The sequence below is a fragment of the Lepisma saccharinum genome, chromosome 29 (genome assembly GCF_977018435.1).
Source record: "Lepisma saccharinum chromosome 29, izLepSacc3.1, whole genome shotgun sequence".
NCBI lineage: Eukaryota > Metazoa > Arthropoda > Insecta > Zygentoma > Lepismatidae > Lepisma > Lepisma saccharinum.
In genome coordinates this window covers 27,153,328-27,177,886 of record NC_139257.1, presented here as the reverse complement: position 1 = coordinate 27,177,886, position 24,559 = coordinate 27,153,328, and the positions used below count along the sequence as shown (strand labels likewise).

At 37.7% G+C, this 24,559-nt stretch overlaps 1 protein-coding gene and 1 non-coding gene across 3 annotated transcripts in view; both read right to left on the bottom strand.

The window, feature by feature from the left end:
- Window positions 1-1,482: 1,482 nt before the first annotated feature.
- Window positions 1,483-24,559, bottom strand: part of LOC145981251 (actin-binding Rho-activating protein-like) — a 49,333-nt gene continuing 26,256 nt past the window's right edge. The window contains exons 1-5 of one of the 2 annotated variants that reach the window (XM_083114402.1): window positions 22,005-22,093; window positions 12,065-12,234; window positions 9,041-9,191; window positions 8,033-8,125; window positions 1,483-1,896 (exon numbers count right to left, since the gene is read on the bottom strand). In XM_083114402.1, the coding sequence (XP_082970528.1) occupies window positions 1,786-1,896; window positions 8,033-8,125; window positions 9,041-9,191; window positions 12,065-12,234; window positions 22,005-22,031 (552 nt within the window). In that variant the 5' untranslated portion in view covers window positions 22,032-22,093 and the 3' untranslated portion in view covers window positions 1,483-1,785. Of the gene's footprint in view, window positions 1,897-8,032; window positions 8,126-9,040; window positions 9,192-12,064; window positions 12,235-22,004; window positions 22,094-24,559 lie in introns of those variants that run through there. The other variant, XM_083114403.1, reaches the window with a different exon arrangement.
- Window positions 22,753-22,841, bottom strand: TRNAY-GUA (transfer RNA tyrosine (anticodon GUA)). The gene is given in 2 exon segments: window positions 22,753-22,788; window positions 22,805-22,841. It is a non-coding gene; the product is annotated as a tRNA-Tyr (tRNA).

Here is a 24,559-nt window from a genome sequence, read left to right as displayed (position 1 = left end):
AATTGCATTATTCTCTTGTCCACAAGTAAAGAACTCATCAATACATTTTGATAAGCCTAACAATCTGACATTTGTATATTCATGGAGGGGTAGGGATTGTTGAAGCTTGGTATATTGTACATTGTCAATCAAAGTACAGTGAAAAACTGTACAAGGGTCAGATTACATACACAAAATCTATCAGTTTTCTAGCTGTGTTAATTTACATTTTTGACATTTCATGTCGCTTTTCTGGTTTTTGAACTTTAATTGTGAAGCAACAATAAAAATAGCTAATGGACTCTTGGTAGCAATGAGGAAAGTCCCAAACATTCATACTGTATTCAAAATTTGAACTCTATGCCTTTCTTTCAAGTACTTATTGTTTTCAAAGAGCAATTTCTTAAAATTCCCTGTCTGCGTGTGTGTGCATAGGTGAAGTTCTTTGTGCGTATAACATGTGCTTTGAAGACATATTTAGGGGATGTGGGGCAGGGCTCCATATTTTCTCGATTTTGGTCCATTTCAGAGGTGATGTGCACCATGCTGCAGTCACATTAACCGAGTGTTCCCCCCTCAAGGTACCCATTGATTTGAGGTTGGGTGAGATCCGCTTTATGTGGGGGGAAAAGGCTGGAAAAATTCCGATCTTAGTTCACCCAGCCCAGGAATCAAACCCGGTCCCCTGCATTGCAGTTGGACATCCTCCCGACTAGACCACCACGGCTCTTGCGTACATAGACGGAACCAAAAAGTTTTTTTTTATTTTTTATTATGATATAATTTAGAATATCTATGTCAGGGGTAGAGGGAGATATGTGATGCTTTGAAGACGTAATCAATTGCTACCCCTAATGCCGAGGTCACTGCACGCCACTGTTTCTGCTACACTGCATGTATTTTTACTTTTGTTTCGTTTATATTTATTTATGTAATTTGACCATTACTTCAATTAGCGTATTACGGTCAAACTCCAACTCTGCCAAATCTCCGACAAAAATTGGATATACGACAAAACAGCATTCAGCCCGTGATATAACTGGTATGAAAACATGTGTATGTTTCATGTGGTTATCATATCACAAAGGAAAATGTGGGGCTTTAATTCGAAATGTAAGATCAATTATTCACAGTAAATAATATTTACAGTGGAACCCTGATTTTTCGTTCCTGGATTTTGCATTTTCTTGCATTATACATACAATCTTGATGGTCCCAACATCGCAAATTATTGCAAAACTTTCATCGATTTTAAATTTTCCGAAGTGACGAGGGTAACTTGCATCATGCAACGTGCACTAGGAAATGAACCTTTGAAAATAAATGCAGCATGTTATACTAGAGAGATAAATAGATGGGCATGTCACTTCTCTATGGAGCTAAAAATGTAGGAGCTTTCCCCCTGATAGCTTGGAAAAAATTCACTTCGAGCACCAATTCAGTAAAGAATATTACAAGTCCTATGATATATCCCTGCATTTGAAATAAAATTCATAATTTCAGAGTATTATGTAACTTTTTATTGATGTACAGGCAGAGTATTCAACCAAAACAAGTACATAATTAAATATCTCTTTACTGACAAAAACAAGAAAACTATTTTGACTTAAACATTTCTCTCATACAACATGTACACATTTATCCTCGCAGTTGTAAATTTATAATGCCACAAACATTCTCAAAACTCTCACTTGACCTTAATTTCATCACCATGATGAATGTTTACATTAATATATTTTTTTCATTGTACAACATTTACAAAAAAGGTACTTGAAAAGTATTTTACATATGTACACTTTCTTTTTCTCATTTCTTCTTGAGCAGGTCATCCTCCTGTTCCTTCTGGCCTTCGTGAAAAATTGCTCGAATCTCACTGATTGGTTTTAGTAGGTAGATAGGGACATCATCATCACGTCGCTGTAAAAATATTAAAAAGGTTAACTGAAATATTTTTCTAGTTACTATGCACTGATGAATTACTGAATTAAAATTTATGGGTGCATCATCTGGCTGTGTCTACCAATCAGATTTTGGGAATACCTGATGTTAAATCCATAGGTTTTATAGACTGATAATGACATATCTATATTACTCTGACTAATTTTCAAAATAAATATAAAGGAAAGCATAAGTCTCTCTTTATGTGTGGTTTACAAGTCCTTGCTAATTCTGATGTTTCAGACCCTTTCCCAGATCATCAGGGGTGTCCAGAGATCACAGTAAGGATAAAAAGGAATAAAAAGTGATCAAAAGGATAAAATACATATAATTTAACCCTCCGTTAGGCATGTGGGGTACAGGTGTTCCACATCGATATTCATTGCGAGATTGCAACACTGTGAACCATACTGCACATGCGTGCTTTTGCATAGCTGAATGTTCTTTCTTTGTCCTTGTTCTAAGCACAGTTCTGCTGCACTTCTAAGCCACATAATATTACAATGCTAACATCAATCACATACTTGGTGTACAGTATGACTAAACACATAACAAGAAAAGTATCAATGCATTGAAAGACAGTGCACACTGCAGATTCCAATGTCATACGAAAGCAGGTTAGTGAGGAAGGAGTAGGGCGACCATATGTCCCATTTTGACCAGGACAGTCTCATTTCAGATGCATGTCCCTGTCATCCCATCGGTATTATTAATATCAACTATTTGTCCCGTTTTATAAAAGTCAAGGAGTTATCTTGGAAACCCAAACTAAATTTTTGAGACATTTAAATAGAGCTGAGGCCTCAAGGATGGCGCAGTGGTAGCATTGTTGCCTTGTAATCAACGGGTCCCAGGTTCGATGCCCGGTGGAGGCACCTAGTGGTTTGGATCCCACTTTAAACTGTAGGTCCAGTCCCGATTAGCCTTACTGTGCATAAAGTGGACTTAAAACACCAAATCAATCAATCAATCAAGAGAAAGTTGATGGAATTTCTAAACTAGTATCATGGCAAAACGGATGGACTGTGTTCCATTGTTGTCGAGAATGTTCGAGCAAACAGCAGTTTACTGATTTAGTTAGCTCGCCTCCCGAGTTGTTTTGCTTTGTGTGTACATTTCATTACTTGTGGAGCAATGAATAAGCATGGCAAATAAGCATCGTTTCAATACGGTCATGCAATTTAAATTTCTGCATCTTGACACAAACACAAGAGACAAATCCCATATTGTGTGTCACATATGTGGGGAGTTTTATGAACGGTTGGTGAAGAATAAATTTGTTCTCAAGAATATTTGTTGTGATAAATATATACACAGTCCGTCCAGTGGGAAAGGTGACTGATTTTTTTTTGCCACGAAACCACCAGTGCCATCTTTGGATAAGTATATGTACTATATAGCGACACATTTCGACTTTCTTCCGGCAAAGTTGCAAAGTGCTAGCATTGACAGTCGACACATACGGATCTTGTGACTGACAGTACCTGCTGAACATCGGTCGGAAACGGAGCAATGGAGCAACGTGCCAACATTAAATTTTGTTTCAAATTGGGTAAAAGTGCAACAGAGACGTTTCAAATGATTCAAACTGTTTACGGTTGTGAGGCATTGAGCCATAAGAACGTGTTTAAGTGGTATGCAAGATTTCGTGATGGTCGGGAGAGCATTGAAGACGATCCGCGACCAGGACCATCAGTGACTGTGCGAACTGACGAAAACGTCCAAAAAGTAGCGGAGATTATATGCAAGGATCGTTCTGCATCTGCAAGGCTCATCGAGGATCCCACTGGAATTCCGAAGTCCACAGTCCATGTCATTCTAACCGAATATTTGGGCAAATGAAAGATCTGTGTGTGGTTTGTGCCACACACACACACACACACACACACACACACTTTGTGACGAACAAAAACACTGCAGAGTGGAACACTGCAAAGACATAAAACAAGCAGCAGATGTGGATCCAGGATTCATGTCAAGCCTTGTAACAGGTGATGAAACATGGTGCTTTCAGTACGAACCACTCCCAAAGCGTCAGAGCTCAAATGTAATGGTCCAGGCTCTCGAAAACAGAAGAAATTGTGCATGCAGAAGAGCCGAATCGAAACTCGGCTCACTGTTTTCTTCAATTCCAAAGGCATCATCCACAAGGAATTCACTCCAGAGGGACACACTGTGAACGCTGAGTATTACGTGGGTGTTTGGCATTGTCTATTAGCCAGGATTCGTAGAGTTTGGCCTGAATATCGAGAACAAGACTGTTGCACGACAATGCACCCGTGCACAAGAGCAGGTTCGTATGCTAGTTTTTGGCCAAAAAAGGGATAGTGGAGCTCGATCACCCCCCCCCCCCCCATATTCGTCTGATTTAGCTCCGCGATTTTGGAGGCAATTCCGAAACGGGAGCACCAAGACTGCTTCACAAAGTTCTACAACCGCTTCAGTGCATGTATTAACTCACAAGGTGTGTATTTTGAATAAACTACCAGTCCACAACGTCTTGTCTTTCATTTCTCATTAGTTACCTTTCCCACTGAACTACTTCAGACACTCCTCAACTTCAGTGCAGGACAAACACCAAAAGTAGACCAGAAGAGACTAGAAACACTATGTAAGTCATATCGAGATTATAATAAATTAATATAAACCTTTTGACAATAGACCATATTTCATTTATTGTTTGTGACTCATACTTTAATGAATAATAATGTTAATAGTAACACATTTTATAATTATTATTATTTTAATTAATTTTATAATTTGACCCAACTGATTTTTCATGAGAAAGGTTGTCCTGTTTTGGGTTCAAAATATTATGGTTACCCTAAGAAGGGGAGGACACATCTATCTATTGGTGCCGAAAGTGAACATGGTACTGTTTCGGTTATATATTTATGTGGGGAGAATTCCCAAGTAACTGAAATTGGCATTGGGCCAACCGTACTGAAAATGGTTGGCGAAATGTAAGAACATACCATTGGGCAACGGTAATTTTGGCAATGGTAATTCCAAAGTTGGCCCAACGCATGGCCTTTACGTTGGGCCAACATGTGGTTTTATGTTGGACCAACGTGCTGAAAACTAAAGAATTGATAGATTTGTGTTCTGATATATACATAATTTATTGCGAAGCCAAATGTCAAGAATAGTACAAATTATTTATGAAAATAAAAAAAATACAGCACTTTCTCAGTCACATGGAATCATTGTTTTCAAGGCACTGTACCTCCAAGTGGTAGCACAAAAACTTTTTAGTTTACTTAGTTTTCCACCTTTCATGGAATTTAGTCTGCACATAATGGCCTCCTCGATGGTGCAATGGTAGCGTCGTACCTTGTAATCAAGGTCCTGGGTTTGATTCCCGGAGGAGGCACGTAGTGGTTCACCAAATCAAATCAAGTCTGCACATAACATTGTCAAACCACTTTCACAAAGAAGACCTGTAAGAATGTTCTGGTTCTGCTACAGCTAAACAGACAAACAAGCAATTCCCAACACATCTTTCATCCATGACGGCTGACAAAGGGCTGGAGAGTGACTGCAAGTTTAAAATGGCTACTACTTTCATTAGAAATATATTTCCAGTATGTGCTGTGACTGAAATATTCGAAAAGAAACACTGTTACATGTGATTTATTTTACACTAGAATTTACAGCATACTCTTGAAAGTTTTCTTAGCAAAAAAATATATTGTTAAAACTGATTGATTAAATTTGCCATGGTTGTGCAAGTGTTGGGAGCCACTGTTGGCCACGTAAAAACCGAAGTTGGCCCAACGGTTGTGGTTACATAGATTGTACACCAAGCATGTGACTGATGTTCTCAACTTTTTAATATTACGTAATTTTGAAAGAGCAGCAGTAAATTGCAACTGATCAAAGAAAAAAGACAAGGATAGAATTTTGTACACATGAGCAGTATAATTCATCGTGTATTTCATAACCTTAAAATAGTTAAAGTGTTGGGGACAGGCGTACACCACATGCCTAAGCATGTGACAGAAAATGGCTTGTTTAACGGAGGGTTAAAAAACTGCACCCACGCCATTGCTATCAGCTCTCTTGTATGAAGTCATTTCACTATCTACCATGCAGCACTGTCCCCACATTACTAAAGTAAAAAACCATCATAAGTTGGACCTCTTGTGAAAAATTTTAGGGGGTGTTGAGGAAATTTTGGCGGGTGTTGGGTGTGTGTGAATAAATAACTGCTGCCACCTAGTCGAAAATCATGGTAACTATGCACTCGTTCAGTTTCCTGCAAAAACTTGGAAGAGGTTGTGGTTCTATTTCCATCAGAATATTTCACGGATTTATGAATTACAGTGTACACTGTTGTGTGTGAGTGTTTCAAGGTTGTTTTTTACATTTTCGTTTTGTGTGCATCCTGTATCAGCATAGGAGAAATAGCATGTGTGTGAATAATTTGGTGGGTTCAAATTCATTATATTTATTTTATCAGAAGTGTCAAATAAAAACCTTAAAAGTCCAATAAAAATCAGACCAGGGCCGGATTAACCTATGGGCAACTGAGGCAATTACCCCAGGGCCCCCAACAAAAGGAAGCTGTGAAGGGCCTCCACCAAAAAAATATTTTAACCAGCTGGCTATGCTTGTGAAAAATTACGTAAGAAGTTCTATTTTAAAAATAAAAAACTTCGATATTGTCGTATGTCTAGACTCTTCTGGATCCAATTGTAGCACAGCTCTTTCGATCTGTTTGTAGATATCTGAAGCTCAGTATACTTTATACCATGGATTGATTTGGCTGTGGTGTGGAAATAAGGCACACTTATTCAAACAATCAATTCTCAGATACGATTAAGATAATAAATAATCCTAGGAATTACATAAATTTCTTTCGTTAATAACATCGTATTAGAACTGTGAGTTTTTGTAGGGGAAAAAATTGTGGAGAAACTAGCGTTCTCTCTCGGTGTATCAGTGAACTACGGGACACTTAACTTTAAGCAGCGCTTTTGTGCTATGTTTTCTTAATCGTAAATAACATCATTTATAATAAATTATCTACATAAGTACAGTCTACTGCTCAGTTCTCTGTTTCCGTCTGAACCCCCTTTGTATTTACTATTCACTCTTCATAATATGCTGTAGAAATTTAGATGCAGGATTTTACTGCTGCTATAGCGCTACAATTTTCGTCCTGTAACTTTAATTTACTGCGCTATTCTCCCTGCAAACCTATCTGCAATATGTTTGATTGTGAATGACTACTGATTCCAAAATCAGCTCTACCATTTCAACTACTAAAAATTTATGGTTAACATATTGAGCTAATAAAGCTCTCAGTAAGAAATAATAAAAAATGGGGGGCCCTCACAAAACATTTTGCCCAGGGGCATCCACAAACCTTGATACGGCCCTGGGTCAGACTCAGTGGCATGCCCAAGAGGGGGTTGGTTGGGGTTATAACCCCCCCCCCCTTTGGCCAAGTATTCCTAAAAGAAAATAAGAACGTGAAAGGTAGAAATAGATGGCGAAATGAGGGATGACTACCAGAGAAAGTGTTCATAACCCCTCCCTTTAAAGAATCCTGGGCACGCCACTGGTCAGACTGTATACAGCTCAAATTTACATGAGGTATCAAGTTATTTACAAAATGACCTCAAGGCTGCAACACTAATCAAGTGAGCTCCAATACGTCATTTTTGTCATTTTATAGATGGCGCCTCCTCTACACACTTCCATTAGCAAAGAAGAGTGGTTTCTTGCCCTCCGTCAGCCTAAAACTTACAGAAATTTCTCGGCAAATGAAAATTCAATATCTCCGTGCATGCTTACCACACCAGCAAGTTTACTAATGGAGGAGAAAGTTTGATAATGGCCTCAGTTTACAGGCAGATGGGAGGAAAGGCCTTTGCAGTGGCTCATAAGTAACTGCACGTGGACCACAAAGACTTATTCTTCTTCAGGTATACAGGCACTAACTCAAACTTGAAAATATGTGTAGATCAGCAATAGGTCTGTGCTAAAATGTCGCAAACTTGTGCAACCCTACGTACAGAAATCTACTAGATAAGAAACAAAAACAAATTGAGGATTACATTTGACTCTCCCATGTAAATAATCTTATTCCACCTATGTTTGCACTAACCTGGAAAAGTGTTTCCCCTTCGAAATCCACAAACTTATATTTCCTTGCACGGAGCAATATGCCGACAACTTTATTTGAGATATGTGTATAGATCTGAAAGAAGACATTACCCAATGAATACATGACTCATATTCAAATCACACATACAAGCACAGTAATAACCATTAAGATGCAATACAAAGCCCGTAAATGTTTTTTAACCCATAAGGAAGGAAGGAGCCAAAAAAGGATTGTTCATTTTTAAAATCAAATTTAAGGGATTGTAAATGCTTAAAATTTTCCTTAAACAGATTTCCCCAAATTTCCCCTCATATATATATTTCTTTTTATTTGAGGGCGAGGCTGCAACCTCATCAGCGCACCCTTTGGCAGAGCCAGCTTAAGGGCTAGGCGACTTAGGAGTATCCCATGAGTAGCAACAAAACCATATTTTCAATTATGTAAGTGTGGCTATTTATTTTAAAATTAGTTGAATTTGCGTAGACAAAAATTAATTGAAGTTACTGCTGCATAAGCATATTGCAAAATCATGCAGAAATTTAAGCTAAAGGATTAGCTACTGTTATTTTGATATCATTGTGTAGGTCTTAAAAAAATCATAACTGCAATGAACATGTTATTTAGCAGTAACACTTAAGAATTTAAAAATAAGGCTACAATTTGTCCTCATCAAAAGAGCCAATATACAACATGGTCATGTTTTTATATTGAAGGGTGGTGGAAATTAGGCAGACCAGGGTGGAAAGTTGAGCAGGGGACGGAAGGGTAGAAATTAGGAAGGGGGCAAAAATTCACCTTGCCTGGATGAAAATTTTATCTTGAGCCCTTATCTCCTGCCCTTTGGTATGCCCTTCTTTCTTCCCAAAGCTCTATGCTTGTATCTTTTACTATCAATGATATCATTTGAAAATATTACATAAATATCGCATTATTTCTTCTGTTGATTAAAGGAAATAACGAGAACTAAACTTTAAAAACACTTTATAGTCACACTGCTTCAATACTTACATTAAACAGGTCACCAAATGTAATAGCGACTTCTACATCTCCAACTTGCTCTCCTTCTTCGTTGATAATTTCACAAAGTTCCAGCATCTCTTTGGAAATATGGCAATGTGCTTTTATTCCTCTGAATTCAGTTTTAGAACCAGCAGGAGGCCTAAGAATAGAAAATTTAAATGTGTGCCATCAATTTTTGCACTTTTGAAATGAATTTTTCAAAGGTTATGTTATTTTTATTAGATCTTGTGGGGAACATAGATATTTGCACAAAGAGTACAAAAAAAATACAATTTGCCACTGATCCCTTTGGTTGCACAGTTGGGAATTTCGCAAAGGAACATGGGTATAATTACATTTCTTCTTTTCAATTGGTTGTAAAGGGTTTTTCATTAAGAGCGCTCGAACTTTGAAATGAAATAAAACAAATTGTGTAAGTGATATCACCATGCTTGTACTTTTATTTTGAAGCCAATTCGATGACATTATGTTTTAAAAATTATATCAGCCAAATGGCCGCACAAAAGTGGCTCAATTTCACCAATGATGCGAGTTATGTTGGCCTTTGAGGGTGGCAATCGTGTGTGGTTTGTCAGTATAGACCCTAGATTCCACGTAGCCCCACAAAATATCTAATGGCGCTAAATCACAGGATCTGGGAAGCCAGCTGATGTTGCCACCTTGCGATATAACAGAGCCTTCGAACTTCTCATGCAACAAAGTCAGTGTATCGCGTGCAGTATGGCACGTTGCACCGTCCTGTTGAAATCACATGTTTGTCAGATCCATGCCATCTAATCTAAGCCAAAAAAAAATTGTTAACATCGCCCTCAAGGCCAACATAACTCGTGTCATTGCTGAAATTGAGCCACTTTTGTGCGGCCATTTGGCTGATATAATTTTTAAAACATAATGTCATCGAATTGGCTTCAAAATAAAAGTACAAGCATGGTGATATCACTTACACAGTTTGTTTTATTTCATTTCAAAGTTCGAGCGCTCTTAATAAAAGAAACCTTTACTTGCGATGTCACATATCCAACTCTAATTTTGCATATTCATTGAAGCAATAGAAATATATAAGCTATCAAGCACCCTGCACATACCGATGCCACTGTCTTCCTTCTGTACTTTTCACAGAGAAAAACACTATTATGTATAATATTTTCACACTCAGTATTTTCACACTGCGATGTAACTTTGTCCCCTTTTTTAACCAGATCTTACCTCATAATATGATAAGATATTTATATTTTTAAAAAAATATAATAGACCACCACAAATGACAACGCCCTACCAAGATCTACTTCAGGAATTCAATTTCGAAACTCTTAGTAATAGGAGAAAATTGTTAGATCAATTGTTCCTGTACAAAATCGTAAACAGCATATTGGATAATAGTTTATTTCTTGGACAACTTCAGTTTAATATAAGGAAGAATAATTTACGTTGTGGAAATATTTTCATCTCCAAAATTCCAAAAACCCAAAATTTTAAGAGCTGCCCTATTAATAGAATTTGTGATATGTATAATGAAATTATGATTAATAATCATTCCATAGATTTTCAATCCCATTCTTGACTTACAAGAAAACATTAGAATCAATTATGAAAGTACGAATATGTGATAGTTAATACATAATAACTCTCAAGATTATGTTGTTGTTTTTTTTAAAATTTTAATTATGAAGTATTCTGTATGCCTATACTTATGTAATGAATATTTTCTACAATTTGTGACTGGATTACATATGTATCTATTGTAATTGTAGTTGTATTGTAATTCTGTAATTTTGTATTTACTATTCATTATTAGTATAATTATGATGTACGCCTTCTGTCATTGGAGGATATACCTCTGTTGAAGGTAATAATAAATAAATAATCTTAATCAATATTCTAATGAAGCTACATGATGTGAAAGTCAGATGGTAACAGAAATAATAGGTACATGCTAAAGATACAAGCTCGGATTGAGATTATTTAGATATGTGGAGACCCAGGACTGTTATCATGAGCCCCCATATACAACTTCACTTATGTCCGATGGTTAGTTATATTTGTACCACATTTTCAATATCTTAATTTTCTTAGTCTGTGGCTCATTTCAAACCAACTTTTCTTTTCCAGTGGAGGCACATTTGCAGATTGGGGCCCAGGTCTGTAGCCCCCAGGACCTCCTTTCCCTCATCCTGTCATGGATAAAAATAAACATTACCACCAAAGGCGAGTCCAGAAATGACATTTGGAAGGATGAATATTTGTTTTACATTACATTACAATTGTAGTAATATAAACAGGAACTCAGCTGGTCCACATGGTTTAGAGATTAGTGTATCTCAGTACAGAAATAAGAGTTCAGTTTGAATTCTAGGTAATACGTATATAGTGGTATAAATATGTTTCATGATTTTTTTAAAAATATTAATATTTCCAAGAATCGGATTTTAATAGACTGTTAAGCCTCGAAAATATGAAAGAAAAGGCATACAAGATTTGAATTGGTGGGGGGGGGGCAAGGAGAGATTACTTTCACTTGCTAGATAAGTTTTAGCATAGTGCAGGGCTAAAGTGGTGAAAGTAGGGGGGAAACTATCCCCCTCACCCCCATAATCGCTGCCACTGGCTATTTGGCCTGTTATGTTACAGAATCTAGTCTGGACAGAAGGGGTGATTACCCCCCAACACCTTCCCCATGGGGGCCTCCCCGATGGCGCAGTTCTAGCGTCGTCGCTTTGTAATCAAGGAGTCCCAGGTTCGATACCCGGTGGAGGCATATAGTGGTTCGGATCCCACTTTAAACTGTAGGTCCAGTCCCGATTAGCCTTACTGTGCATAAAGTGGACTTTAAACACCAAATCAATCAATCAAAAACCTTCCCCATTGATCTGTGCCTGATTGTGTGAAAATGCTGCTGTGTGGTGCGAGTTGGCAGCATTTTCTTTTCAGTCATAGTATCACAGAAATTGCATTGGTATTTTTTTTATTACATGACATTTCACATAATCTTACCAAAAACTGCTCTATACTTGCCTTCCATACTCTGGGTCTCCTTTCTTGTACCGTTGGGTTGAGGCACCAGCTTCTCCCCACTGAGAGAAAGGATTCGCCACCTGCTTCTCCTTGTGCACAGTTGCTTGTTGGTTGAATTGCTTTACCTTGTCGGAAAGCCCTCTGCAGTAGCGGAGATCCAAAGGTGTATCCTGCAAAATCTTTAATGTTAATAATAGTAATAATGATGATGATGTTGATGAGTGTAGCATTATTGTTAAGTGTTCTAGTTGGAAGGAATATAGTGACATCCACACTCTTGCAACTTTCCCTCAATAACCCCCATCTTCCAACTGATGTGAGTAAGTAACTGTTAGTCAAGATGCTCCAAGGCTGGCCCTAGGGAGGAGCAACTTGGGCACTTACCCGAGGCCCCACACCAGATACAAAATAATGATTTGTGTACAATCTATTACATGTTTATAGGACGCTGTTGCTTCCACTTAAGCAATTAATCTGATTTATCCTGACTTCATGGATTCTTTTGGCACAATAATATCCAAAATTACTGAAATGATATTCTGAACAAAGTACTACACACAAATCGTGTTCAATTCAATCAAAAATAGTTTATATTTTATATAAAACCATGTAAATACACTTTAGCTTCAAAATTCAATTTAAGAAAAGATAATTATGAAATATGATTATGATTAAAATTGCGACTTTGATAGCTAGATTAAAATTTTGATACTGAGCACACCTAGTTTCGTAATTAAATACATATAATGAACGTCGTACCCAGGCACATAGAAAATGGAACACTAATTTAGAAACTTTTATTAGTCTGCAATAATACTTGATTTTAACCTTCAACATGTTTTTCCTATTACACTTAGGTAATAATAAGAAATATGTACAAATTAATTGTATGTTAATTGTAATAATATTTATATTGTGATTATATAGGACACCTGTACTTCAGACTAGGAACAAATATCTACGATTTTTTTAGATCTCTGATTTTTTATTATTATTATTATTATTATAAGCCTCATGTATATTGTATGCCCTGGGCCCCCTCACCCATCTAAGGCCGTCTCTGTCCAGAGGGGTAAGGGAAAGGCCATTGCCTCCTTTGGGAAATGAATGTCAGATCAAAATTATTATTATTATATATCATCAATTTGAGGTAGTGTTTGGGGTTAAAGTGTCTTGTTGACTCCCTAGAAAAAAATCGTTGTCTGTCCCCCATGGGGGAAAACATCCTGCGGACGCTCGCTCATGCTTGGCTCGTGTTAAAAGTGGCGACACCAAAAAGAAAGGGGGGAAGCTGCCCCTTAGCGCCTTTCTCCACCCAAAACAAATAAGAAAAGATTGGTTATTAAGCCAATGTTTATCTCAAATAGGCACTCTTCATATGATACGATTTGTAAATTTCTGACTGCTCTCGCCTTAATTTTAGGGCTAGCACATTTCATATGCATTTTATTTCGATAATAATTCTCCCATCACATGCAAGGGTTTATCCCTATTTCTAGTCTGTGGTTTATCCATAATTTTTAATCTTGCAGAGGGGAGGTGTTACTTGTAAGTTTGTCAATGACAGTCTTTCCAGAGGTAAAAAGTTCGTGCGGTGAAAATTTTGCGTGATTTTGATTGTACGTTATAACTAGGGACGTGAAGTTTTAGTTTTAACGATAACACCGAAAAGTTGAGGAAAGCAAAATAAAGTATTTAAAATGTATTTGGTAAAGGATAGGGTTACCAGATCGCTATGAGGGATATGTAGGACATAATGTCCAAAAATGTAGGACTTTAAGTCAAAATGTAGGACACAAAACACTATGCAAAAAAATAATGCAGATTTCTAGAACAAGTTATAAAGTAATTTAAAATTGGCACATTTCAGTTTTTTTAAAAAATATGATTTCTTTATGAATTCTTAAGTGGAATATTCCCAAACTTGTAATCTAAAGTTAACAGTACATTTATTACTACATATTTTAACTGGAACTTCTCAGAGGAGCCAATTTTTCTCAAAATTTCAGGTTTAGTCAAAGTATATTTCTGAGAGACTGATGAACCGAATTTTACACTTTAACGCAAGAACGCCGCGAAATATCCAATATAAACTGGGAATAACACTTCTTTTGTAAAAACAACACCTACCTGAAGCTTCATTCTGTCATTTGTAGTCTAGCTGGTGATACGTCGATTCAAAAGACATTTTCAAGCTTCATTTATTGCAGTTCGGCGCAGACATGAAATAGAATTTGCTCGGGAGAGTTCTTCACAGAAGGAAAATTTCGTACGAACGGGAAAATTTTCAGGGAGAAGTACCTGTTGTGTTTCGGAAGGGGGGGGGGTGAATGGCGTGTATGTGTGTGTACACAAAACGGTATTTTGAGGGCACAAAGGGATTTTTTTTTAGGGAAATGTGATGTGTATGATTATGTTCAAAGATTTGGTTGTTATCATTCAATAAACATTTCATATTTAGTGGCTGATGAGATGAAATAGTTTTCCAAATGGAAGCAATTTGGTCATTTCTCACAAAGGTATAAGCCATAATTTTTTTTTGTCATTAAAAACTAAAATTTGTCTCAATTTTCCAGAACTAAAACAATGTGAAAATCTTAAGCATAGAAGCATAAAAATGCATGTAAAAATAACACCGAATTTTGCCCTAAACCGCGAAAAATAACATCGAATTGCAGTAAAAAATAATATCGAAATTTAGGGAAAAATAAAACTAAAACTGCACGTCCCCTGTTATAACCCACGGCGCGACAGACCTCGAAGGGTCTTGGCCTATCTCCCGACTCAGTGTTGCCACAATATGAGGGCACAATTTCCCTTTCTAAGAGTCAAAATTTCCCTTTTCGGACAAATTTTTCCCTTCACCTAAAAATATCAAATAATAATAACAATAATAAAAAACTTGTAGCAGCAGCAGTTGCAATTATTATTATTATTACTGCTGGTGGTGGTAGCAGTAGTAGTAGTATTTACGTTGATCAAATTCGAATAAATAAAATAAACAAATTTTTCACATAGGCCTACATGTCAGCTTCATCGTTTTTTTGCCAGATATCCCAGATTTGAATCCTGGTCAGCAACCATTAAATCGTTAATCCTCATCGTTACTATTATCCGAAGATGCATAAAAGCGACGTACATACAATAAACTTAACAGAAATAGATACATGCTTATATTCAAAGGATCAGAATGAGAAGGAACAGAAAAAATTAAAAAGATTAAAATGTGGATATGAAATTGAAAATTATCATAAAACTGTAATAGTGTAGTCAGTTGTCTTAAAATTTCCCTGAAATTGTGGTATTTTTCATCAAAATTCCCTTTTTCGTTTTGACTAAAAATTCTGTCCGAATTTCCCAGCAAAAGGGAAATTTCCCTTCATGTGGCAACACTGTCCCGACTGCCAGTCTCCCTCCCACGTGGAGATCTTCAACCAGTAATGGGGTGACGTGGGGTCAGCACGTCGAACCCTCAGCCCTTATAGGAGATTTCCGAGACCGGGTTACGCTACTCACTCGTAGCTCCCCAATTTCCTCACGATGGTGGGTTGCCACCGGTCCTATACACAGGCCGAGAACCCAGAGACTGAACCCAGGCGGACTCGACTTTGTCTATTGATATAAATGAAGTTATTGATGAGTTTAAGAACATTGTACCTTTTGACAGACGTCTCTTGTTATAGATGAAGTGTATTTTGATGTATTTGTTTGTAACATTTATGAACATTTCGTGTGTCTGTAATTTCTATGCAATTTGATTTTTTTCTACTACGTACATATATTCAGAAATTTTCAACACTGTCATTTAGTGAATTTATATTCCTTTACATACATCAGTGCAGTTAAAGAGCCAAGTGATTGTGTTGCAAAATACGCTATTAAAAAGGCACAAGACCTCATTTTGTTTCTTTGTGCACACCCAAATATAAAGTTCTAGCTACGCCTATGACCACAAGCAAAACAACCTGCGCAGACCCGCGACTCCTGTGCACCGTACTCCCGCGAGGAGGGAGGGTGGGCAGAGGACCATGCTTCGGTATGGCCTGAGCTGAAGGGAAGAAGAGAGAGCTGCGCGGGGACTTTTCGTCCAAGGTTATTTTTTCTTGTGGTCGATCTGTACCAAAACTATATATACGAAAACTTAGAAAAGGCCCTTCGTGCTGTTTCATAACAAAGGATGAGCATTCGCCAGGCATCAAGTGTACCAGGTACCAAAAAGCACGCTTTCTGACAAATTAAATAAGAAACGTGTAGGCTCTCATGGAGGACAAAAGTGTTTGACAGAGGGATAAGAAAAGTTAGTAGATGGCCTTCTTAAGTGCGCTGAATGGGGCTTTCCATTTCTCATTGTTGATGTTAAGCTTATTGTACAGGGGTACCTGAACAGAAGCGGCAGGATAGAAAAACGTTTCAAAAACAATTGCCCTGGTAGCGAATGGTGCAGACTATTTCTTTCTCGCCACCCGGGGCTTACAAAGAGATTTGGGGAAAATATAAAACGGTTCCGCGCAGCTGTAGATCACGACGAACTCAACAAGTATTTTGATAATCTTGAAGAGTCAATACAGGGTGTTCCAGCAACCAATATAATCAACTACGACGAAACAAACTTTTCAGATGATCCGGGGAAATCAAAGGTGACCGTAAAGAGAGGCTGCAAACATCCAGAAGTTATAAGAGACACATCAAAAGCTAGCACATCTGTCCTGATAGCAGAAGCCACCGATGGGTCGTGGTGTATAAAGCAACTTATGTGTACCCGACGTGGACAGAAAATGGCCCTGAGGGAGCCCGATATAATAGTAGGCTACCAAGTCACGATGGTTTGATATGACAATGTTGGAGGACTGGTTCTTCAAGTTGTGTGTACCTTATTTAAACCGTCTAAATGGTCCAAAAGTTCTCATTGGAGATAATTTGTCCAGTCACGTCTCCCATGATGTCATCCAGAAGTGCAATGAATTGGAAGTGAAGTTCATACTACTTCCACCGAATGCAACCCACCTGTGCCAACCGCTTGACATTGCTTTTTCAGATCTTTAAAAGGAGCATGGAGCAGAACCTAAATGAATGGAAAAAATGTCATCGTGAATGTCTACCTAATTCTGAGTTCCCAAAAGTTCTCAACAAGACTCTCAATGCAATTGAAGCTACTTCAGGACGGAATGTATGGTCTGGCTTTTCCACAGCTGGCATTTTCCCATTTGATCGGCAGCAAATTTTAAAGAGAGTTCCAGATTTCAATCCCGGTCCCACAGAAAATGAGAATGACCAACGCTGGACTGATACATTTGTCGAAATGCTTCGAGATGTTCGAAGTGACAAGGCTCCAGAGTCCCAGAGACGAGGAAATTTTTTCAATATCGAACCCGGGAAAAGTGTTACGTGTAGCTTCCAGACTTCATCACAACAGGATTCAGATAATCCAGACACTAGAGAATTGTCGTCAGCAGAGGAATCGTCTGAAACCAGTGATTCTGATGACACCGAGTGCCTTCATTGTGGAAGATTGTGGTCAACAAGCAAGAACAGAGATGATTGGGTCCAATGTCATAGTTGCAAGAGATGGGCACATGGCAAGTGTGCCAAATTTCCTAAGAAGCAGTATAAATGTGCTCAGTGTATGAAAAAAGTAAATTAAAAATATGTCCAATTGTAATAGTTGTACCTTTTCTGTTTGAATAATTTTTGGTAAACATTGATGTAAATTTAAGTACTACAGTTTGTGTTAAGATGTAAAAAAGTGTAGTTCATTTAAAAATACACTGTTCAAAACATAGTTTATTTTTTTTTAAAAAATCATAAATTAGATCCGAAGACACCTCATACATGCAGCATACATCGGACTCTATGAAAAACACAATGTGTCCGAAGCCACCCCACATTGAGAGGTGACTTCGGACAAAATAAAAAAATATTTTTAAAATGTATTTTTGGGTGTAATATAGTTTTAACACTTCGTGATTGTTTCTAAAACTCTGATACATAACAATTGGGCTGAAAAGTTCGTAGGCTAACATAGTAAAAAATATTTTTTTGACAAAATTCGATTTTATTATTCAATATAGTTGCCTTTGAGGGCGATACAACGATTATGGCGGTCATACAATTTTTTGATGCCATTTTTATAGTACGATTTCTCTTTAGCCTCAAAATAGGCCTCAGTTTCGGCGATTACCTCTTCATCAGTGCAAAATTTCTTTCCAACGAGCATTCTTTTAAGGTCTGCAAACAGGAAAAAGTTACTGGGGGCCAGATCTGGAGAATATGGTGGATGGGGAATCAATTCGTAGTCTAATTCATATACTTTTGCCATCGTTTTCATTGATTTGTGACACGGTGCATTGTCTTGATGAAACAGCACATTTTTCTTCTTCAAATGGGGCCGTTTTTTCGTGATTTCATCCTTTAAACGCTCCAACAACGCTATGTAATAATCTCAGCTATCTCGATCAACTTCACTTTACGATCATTTAAAATTATTTTGTGGACTTTTTTGATGTTTTCGTCGGTAACAACCTCTTTGGGGCGTCCACTGCGTGCATCGTCTTCGATGCTCATTTCGCATCGTTTAAATTTAGTAAACCACTTCTCAACAGTTGATTTTCCTGGTGCAGAGTCCGAATAATGTTTATCAAGCCAAGCCTTGGCTTCAACAGTATTTTTTTTTCGCCAAAAAGCAATGCTTTATTAACACACGAAATTCTTTTTTATCCATTTTTTCACAATAACAAAAGCTGCTTCACTCACAATGCTATATCTCACGAACTAATTATCCGGCAGCTGTGAAATTTATACACGTATCTTTTGAAGGTTAGTACTAAGTAAAAATCACATGGATTTACTTCTAGTAACGCCATCTATGAGTCAGCCTACGAACTTTTCAGCCCAACTGTTATAATCAGTGGCGGCTGGCAGCTAGTATGATGGGTAGTGCCAACGTGATCAAGAAATCGAAAAATTTTCGCTAACATATGTCATAGAAATCTAATGAAAGAGGTAATTTTAATGGAACTTTGTTTACTAAAATTGCAGACAAAAATTCAGAGTTCCTAAGATTGGTTTATTTTACTTCGCATTTGTACTACTTTTGGCTAATCGCGAAGATAAGGATGAGTGAACACTCACAAAGAACACCGATGCCCAGGCCGAGATTCAAACCCGCAATCCCTGGCGTCGTAGCATGTTGTGCTGAGGTCGGCCAGAGTTTCTTGGAAATAAATGCGACTATTAAAATTTCGACGCCTGTCACCTTTACCATTTTTTTGATATTTTTAAATAGAATTGATGTTTAAATCTGGCGTGGGACAGCCAAGTTGTTTAACTTTTAATTTAATATCGTATAGTACCTTGGAAACGGTGCATGTAATAATGCTCTAATCTGACTCATCTTTACTAACTACCCTTCCTTTCACACACCATCGGACATTTTCACTTCACTAAAAAGAAAAAACACTGAACAATTAGAGACATCGAGTCGATCACGGTATTCTCGACTTTTGTACTTGATACAGAGTCTGAAGAAGACCTTGCTAGAAGGTTGAAACGTTACGTTAGTTTATGTTTTTAATAAAATAAATTACTGCCTTGGTCAGCATATTTAGTTTTTCATAATCATGGAAACAAGGCTTAATGGTGTTATAATTCTCGCCTTGCTTTGTCGATCACGGTATTCTCGCCTTGCTTTGTTTATAATTTGCAACCCCAGACGGCACATCAACGATCGGTGTTACTACTAACAACTGAAATATGATTATCTGCTAAATGAACTGTAGATCTACAATTTTTAGAATTCAATGCAAGAATTGAATTATATCTCCAAGTGAAATTCTTATACTGCTAGATTTTCAGTGTGATTTTTTACAAATATTAAAGTAAAAAATCCCCTGGTGATGCGAATTCCCTTTGATATTTAGGCAATTCTTTTGTACAGAAAATGTCTTCAATGTTGTCAACGTCAGTTGCAACACATGAGTGTGTGTGTGTGCGTGAGAGAAAGGGATATAATATCTTTTCTTAAGGAAGAAATCGATAACAAAAAAGTCTGGATGGCTCTTTAGACGCATCTATCTAAATGGTTATATAAATTTGGGGAAGATATTACGTTCGTTCTTGTCAAGTATGCAGGAAAGTATCTTTCTCGCAAATTACTTCTCCAACGAGTATTACACATCGGTCAGGATTAGTCACTTCCCTGTGAAGTTTGCAACTATGTCAACACAATGCGAAAGCTCTCGCGTCGTGCCACGACGCGAGCTGGCACGGGTGGTTGTCTTATGGCTACCACTGGGCTACCACCTCCTCGCTCGTTAACTGCGGAGACTTTTTCATACCTCCGCGCATGCTTCTGCGCTTAGGCCAGACTATGCTGGCCCAGAGCAAGTGAGAGAACAGCTGGGAATGCGGCGAAGGAATTGAGGCGGCCGTAAGCTGGAACGCTTACGAGATTCGAATCTCCTCGTTCGTAAATGTATTAATTTAACTATATTTTGGCAAAGCAAGTACTATTTCTTTTTCTGAGGGTAGAGCCATGGCACGGCGGCTCTCCCCTTAGAGCCGCCGCTGCATATAATTATTACATTTTGTGCAGATACAAGTATAATTGTGAATATTACTTTACAAAACGTCCAAAAACTGTCCGACGTCACCCCACTTTACGGTAAGCAGGGGGAGGTGACGGAGCTACAGCCCCTACCGAAATTTTGAGAAAATCGAACATTTCAAATGAAAAGCGTAAAGAACTCAGGAAAAACCAAAGTGATAAATGCAAACCACGTTAAAAGTATCCCGATTATCATTTTTGTTTTGAAGAACATTTAAAACAAAGGTTTAAAATTGTAATTACGAAATATTTTATAGTGTGTAACACCCACCCCCAAGAACGCAGCTATGTAAATACGCCCCCCAAAACATCCTGCGTTCGCTAATTGAAAGGGCAGCACTGTTTTTGGAGTAAGGCCGAATCACAGGGAACTGGAAATCTAGTTAGTTAGCGCTGCCCGGATGTGATGCGCCTGACTGGATGCTTGACTGGTTTGGGGGAATATGACATGTTCTAATTGCTACTGGCTTTCCTCGACTGGATTCTGTGACACAGCCAATCAGAGCAAAGTTTGTCCATGTGAAGACAATCTGTGAGTTTCCAAAGGGAGTTTTTTGTCTGTGGTTTCGAGTGTTGGCTGTTTGTTATTATTAGTTTATCGAAAAAACAAAAACAAAGAAAAACGAAAGAGATGACGTGCAGTGCATTCGTGTTCAGTTCATTAATATTTAGGTATTTATGCAAAGCGATGAGATGTGTACGTACAAATATGATTAGCCGAAAGTGAAAATATTTATCATTACAAGTGTATTAAATTAAATGTTCGATTTTTTTAGAATTTATGAATGAGTCATGCGAATCTCATGTATGAATTAATTAAAAAGCTTGTTTGGTACGCATTGATTATCATGATCCAATCTCTAGTCCATACTTTTCCTTTATAATTTTTAATAAAAGCACAAAGCAGTAATTCTCCTACAATATTCTTCAATTTGCTCGTCCATCTTTACAGGATTGTCTCCTCTCCGCAATGTCATATGGGAACAAAAGACTATCGACAAGTACGGTGTAACAAGCATCGTGTGAGTCGAAAACTAGCAAATGAGTAGCCAGTCCAGTGCCAACTACGGCATTTCTACTGGAAATCTAGTTCCGTGTGATTCAGGCTTTATTTGCTCCTCCCCCTGTGGAGGGAGAGGATGTTTTAAAAACTAATAATATGTAATGAAGCATCGAAACCAAAACTCAATTAAAAGCTTCATCCAACTATAACTTGAAGACCTAGAAAAAGAAAGAATATTATCTAACTTCATCATTCGATTATAATGTATATCACTTCCCCAAAACAGATATAGTTGCAGTTGTCAAAAGCAAAAACTTCCTCACGCAAATACTTACAAGTAAGTTGTCGAGATTTTTATCCATAGCTGCCTTCGACAGTCACCACGCACTTCTGTTTTGCAAACAAGCGATGCTAGAATCGGGTTATTTCAGGATGTTGTGGGACGAAAATAGCAATCCCATCTACGCGGATAACGCCATCTACCGGAACGTTTTTCAGAGGTCATGTTTACAAGATTTCGTGTAGTAATCATGAAAATACCTTCAATTGTAATTATTTTGTGTGAATTTCTTGTTCTTGACTTGCGATTGGAAGCTTCACAGACACAAAAATTACATTTAAACTTGACCTTTAATTCTCGTTATTTCATTCCCAGTAACCACGTTATCAGTAGTTTTTCCCTCCTTATCGAAACATGTAATCTTATCTTCCAAGCTTGAAGATGGAGTTTGGATTTACCTTTATTGAAACTTTCGAAGCAGAGGTTTATTCAGTATTTTCTGGAAGGGGTGCAAAAATATATTTACAGCCAAAATGATCATAAATGGGCATTTGTGAAAAATTGTATGGGTTTGTTGAGTAAATTATGGGAAAGTGTTAAGGGGTGTTTGGAGATGTGTGTATAAATCACTGTTTCGGAGTATACGACAGTCGGGGTTAAAAAAAACAGGGGGAAATGTTTTAATTACCCCGTGCACGTTTGTTCAGCTTAATTACATTTAATTAGAGGTCAAAATTGAAAAATAAGTATAAAAGAACAATCAATTAGGTTCGAATGTACATTTTACTGAAGAAAAAAAATTATCCTCCGGGCCGGATTCGAACCAGCGACCTATGGATTCCTGCTGCTATTCCTCTACAGTCCACCGCTCTACCAACTGAGCTACCAGAGGAGTTGCCACCTTTACCCTTCCAATCTGTTATCATTCAGAACGAACACATTTATTTGTATATACGTTGAAATAATTGTAATACAAATCTCAAATTATTAACTGATGACTTCAATTTGCATATGGTGATTTTAATGTGATATTTGCTGTGAATATTTTATATTAAATATCATATTTCAGTTAAACCTTTTATTCTGATATTTCAGAGTTCTCTCTGAAATCTCAACATATGGAAGAATCGTTTGTGAAAATATATTCACTTGATGAGAAAATAAGTGGAAAAAAAAATATGTACATGCTTGAAAAAAAATAGGGTTTTGGTGGAAAAAGGAAAACAGTGTGAAGGGAGGCGGCAGTGGTTTAGCCACCAGTGGCTTGCAGGCCTGTAGCTAGAGGGGGGGCAGGGGGGCAACTGCCCCCCATGAGAGCCTGCTCTGCCCATCCTGTGAAAAATACAGAACACATTCCTACCTGGAATTCTCACAAATCTTCACAATCAGTGGCGCAGGAACGGGGGGGTACAGGGGTACATTGTACCCCCCTAAATTTTTGAAGGGGGGTACTGTACCCCCTAAATCCGTAAATCGAGTTGTACCCCCTGTACCCCCCCTTGGTAATTTGACAGCAGACGCAAGGTGCTACTGTTATAAGAACCTATTTTCAGTTCGCCCAATAAACAAGTGTATATTCTTTATAACTTATAAACATTATCTTCCTTACCACAGAAATTCAAACCATTCTAAACTTATTCTACTATTGAGAGACCACAAGGAAAAAACCTTGAACGAAAAGTTCCCGCGCGGCTTTCCCTTCTTCCGTTCAGATCGGGCTATAAGGAAGCATGGTCCACTCTCCTCCTCCCCTCCTCGCGGGAGTACGGTGCACAGGAGTCGCGGATGTGCTCAGGTTGTTTTGCTTGTAGTTCCATTATACATTGTGGTTGCTACTAGTTAGTTCATTGACCTAAGTTCTTGGAAACCTCTTTAAGGAGATGAAAATTGTTTAAAATGTGTGTGGAGCGATGGAATCAGATTTGCTCTCAGAAAATCACACTGCAGACGAATGCTCCTTTGCGTAAGGGGGGGGATACACTTTTCTAAAGAAATGGTCGCGTCGATTCGAAGGGTATATGACTGATCCCATTTTCTTTTGAATATTTAAAATGGAATTTTCCAAAACGAAATACTTACACGATCGAGACGAGATACTATACTACAGACCAAGTTGCGGGGGGGGGGGTACAATGTACTGCTGTACCTCACCCATATTTTTCATAACTTTGTAAGGGGGTGTTCGGAAAACTATACTTAAACCTATATATTAAGATATTTTGAAAATAGAGTCCCGATTAGCCTATCTGAGCATGAAGTGAATCTAGAATAAGTTTCAATGACATCCGAATGGAAACCGAAACAAAAATTAACACAAACAATAACGAGAAGGACCTCGCCACACAGGAGACGAGATGAAGCTGTGACAATTCTCGACTCATCGCATCGCGATATCATTCCTAGGTGAAATGAAATTTTTCCTAGACATTTAAACAAGGTGCAATTTGCGATATTATCAGAGGGGGGATTTTTTTTTACCTATGTATTAGAATGCAACACAAACACAACGCCATTTTAAGTTAAACCCTAAAGTCAATCTGTAAGAAAATTACATTAGTCAGATGAATGCACGAGATAAATGAAACTCACTGTAGGTTCTATTGGTAGATT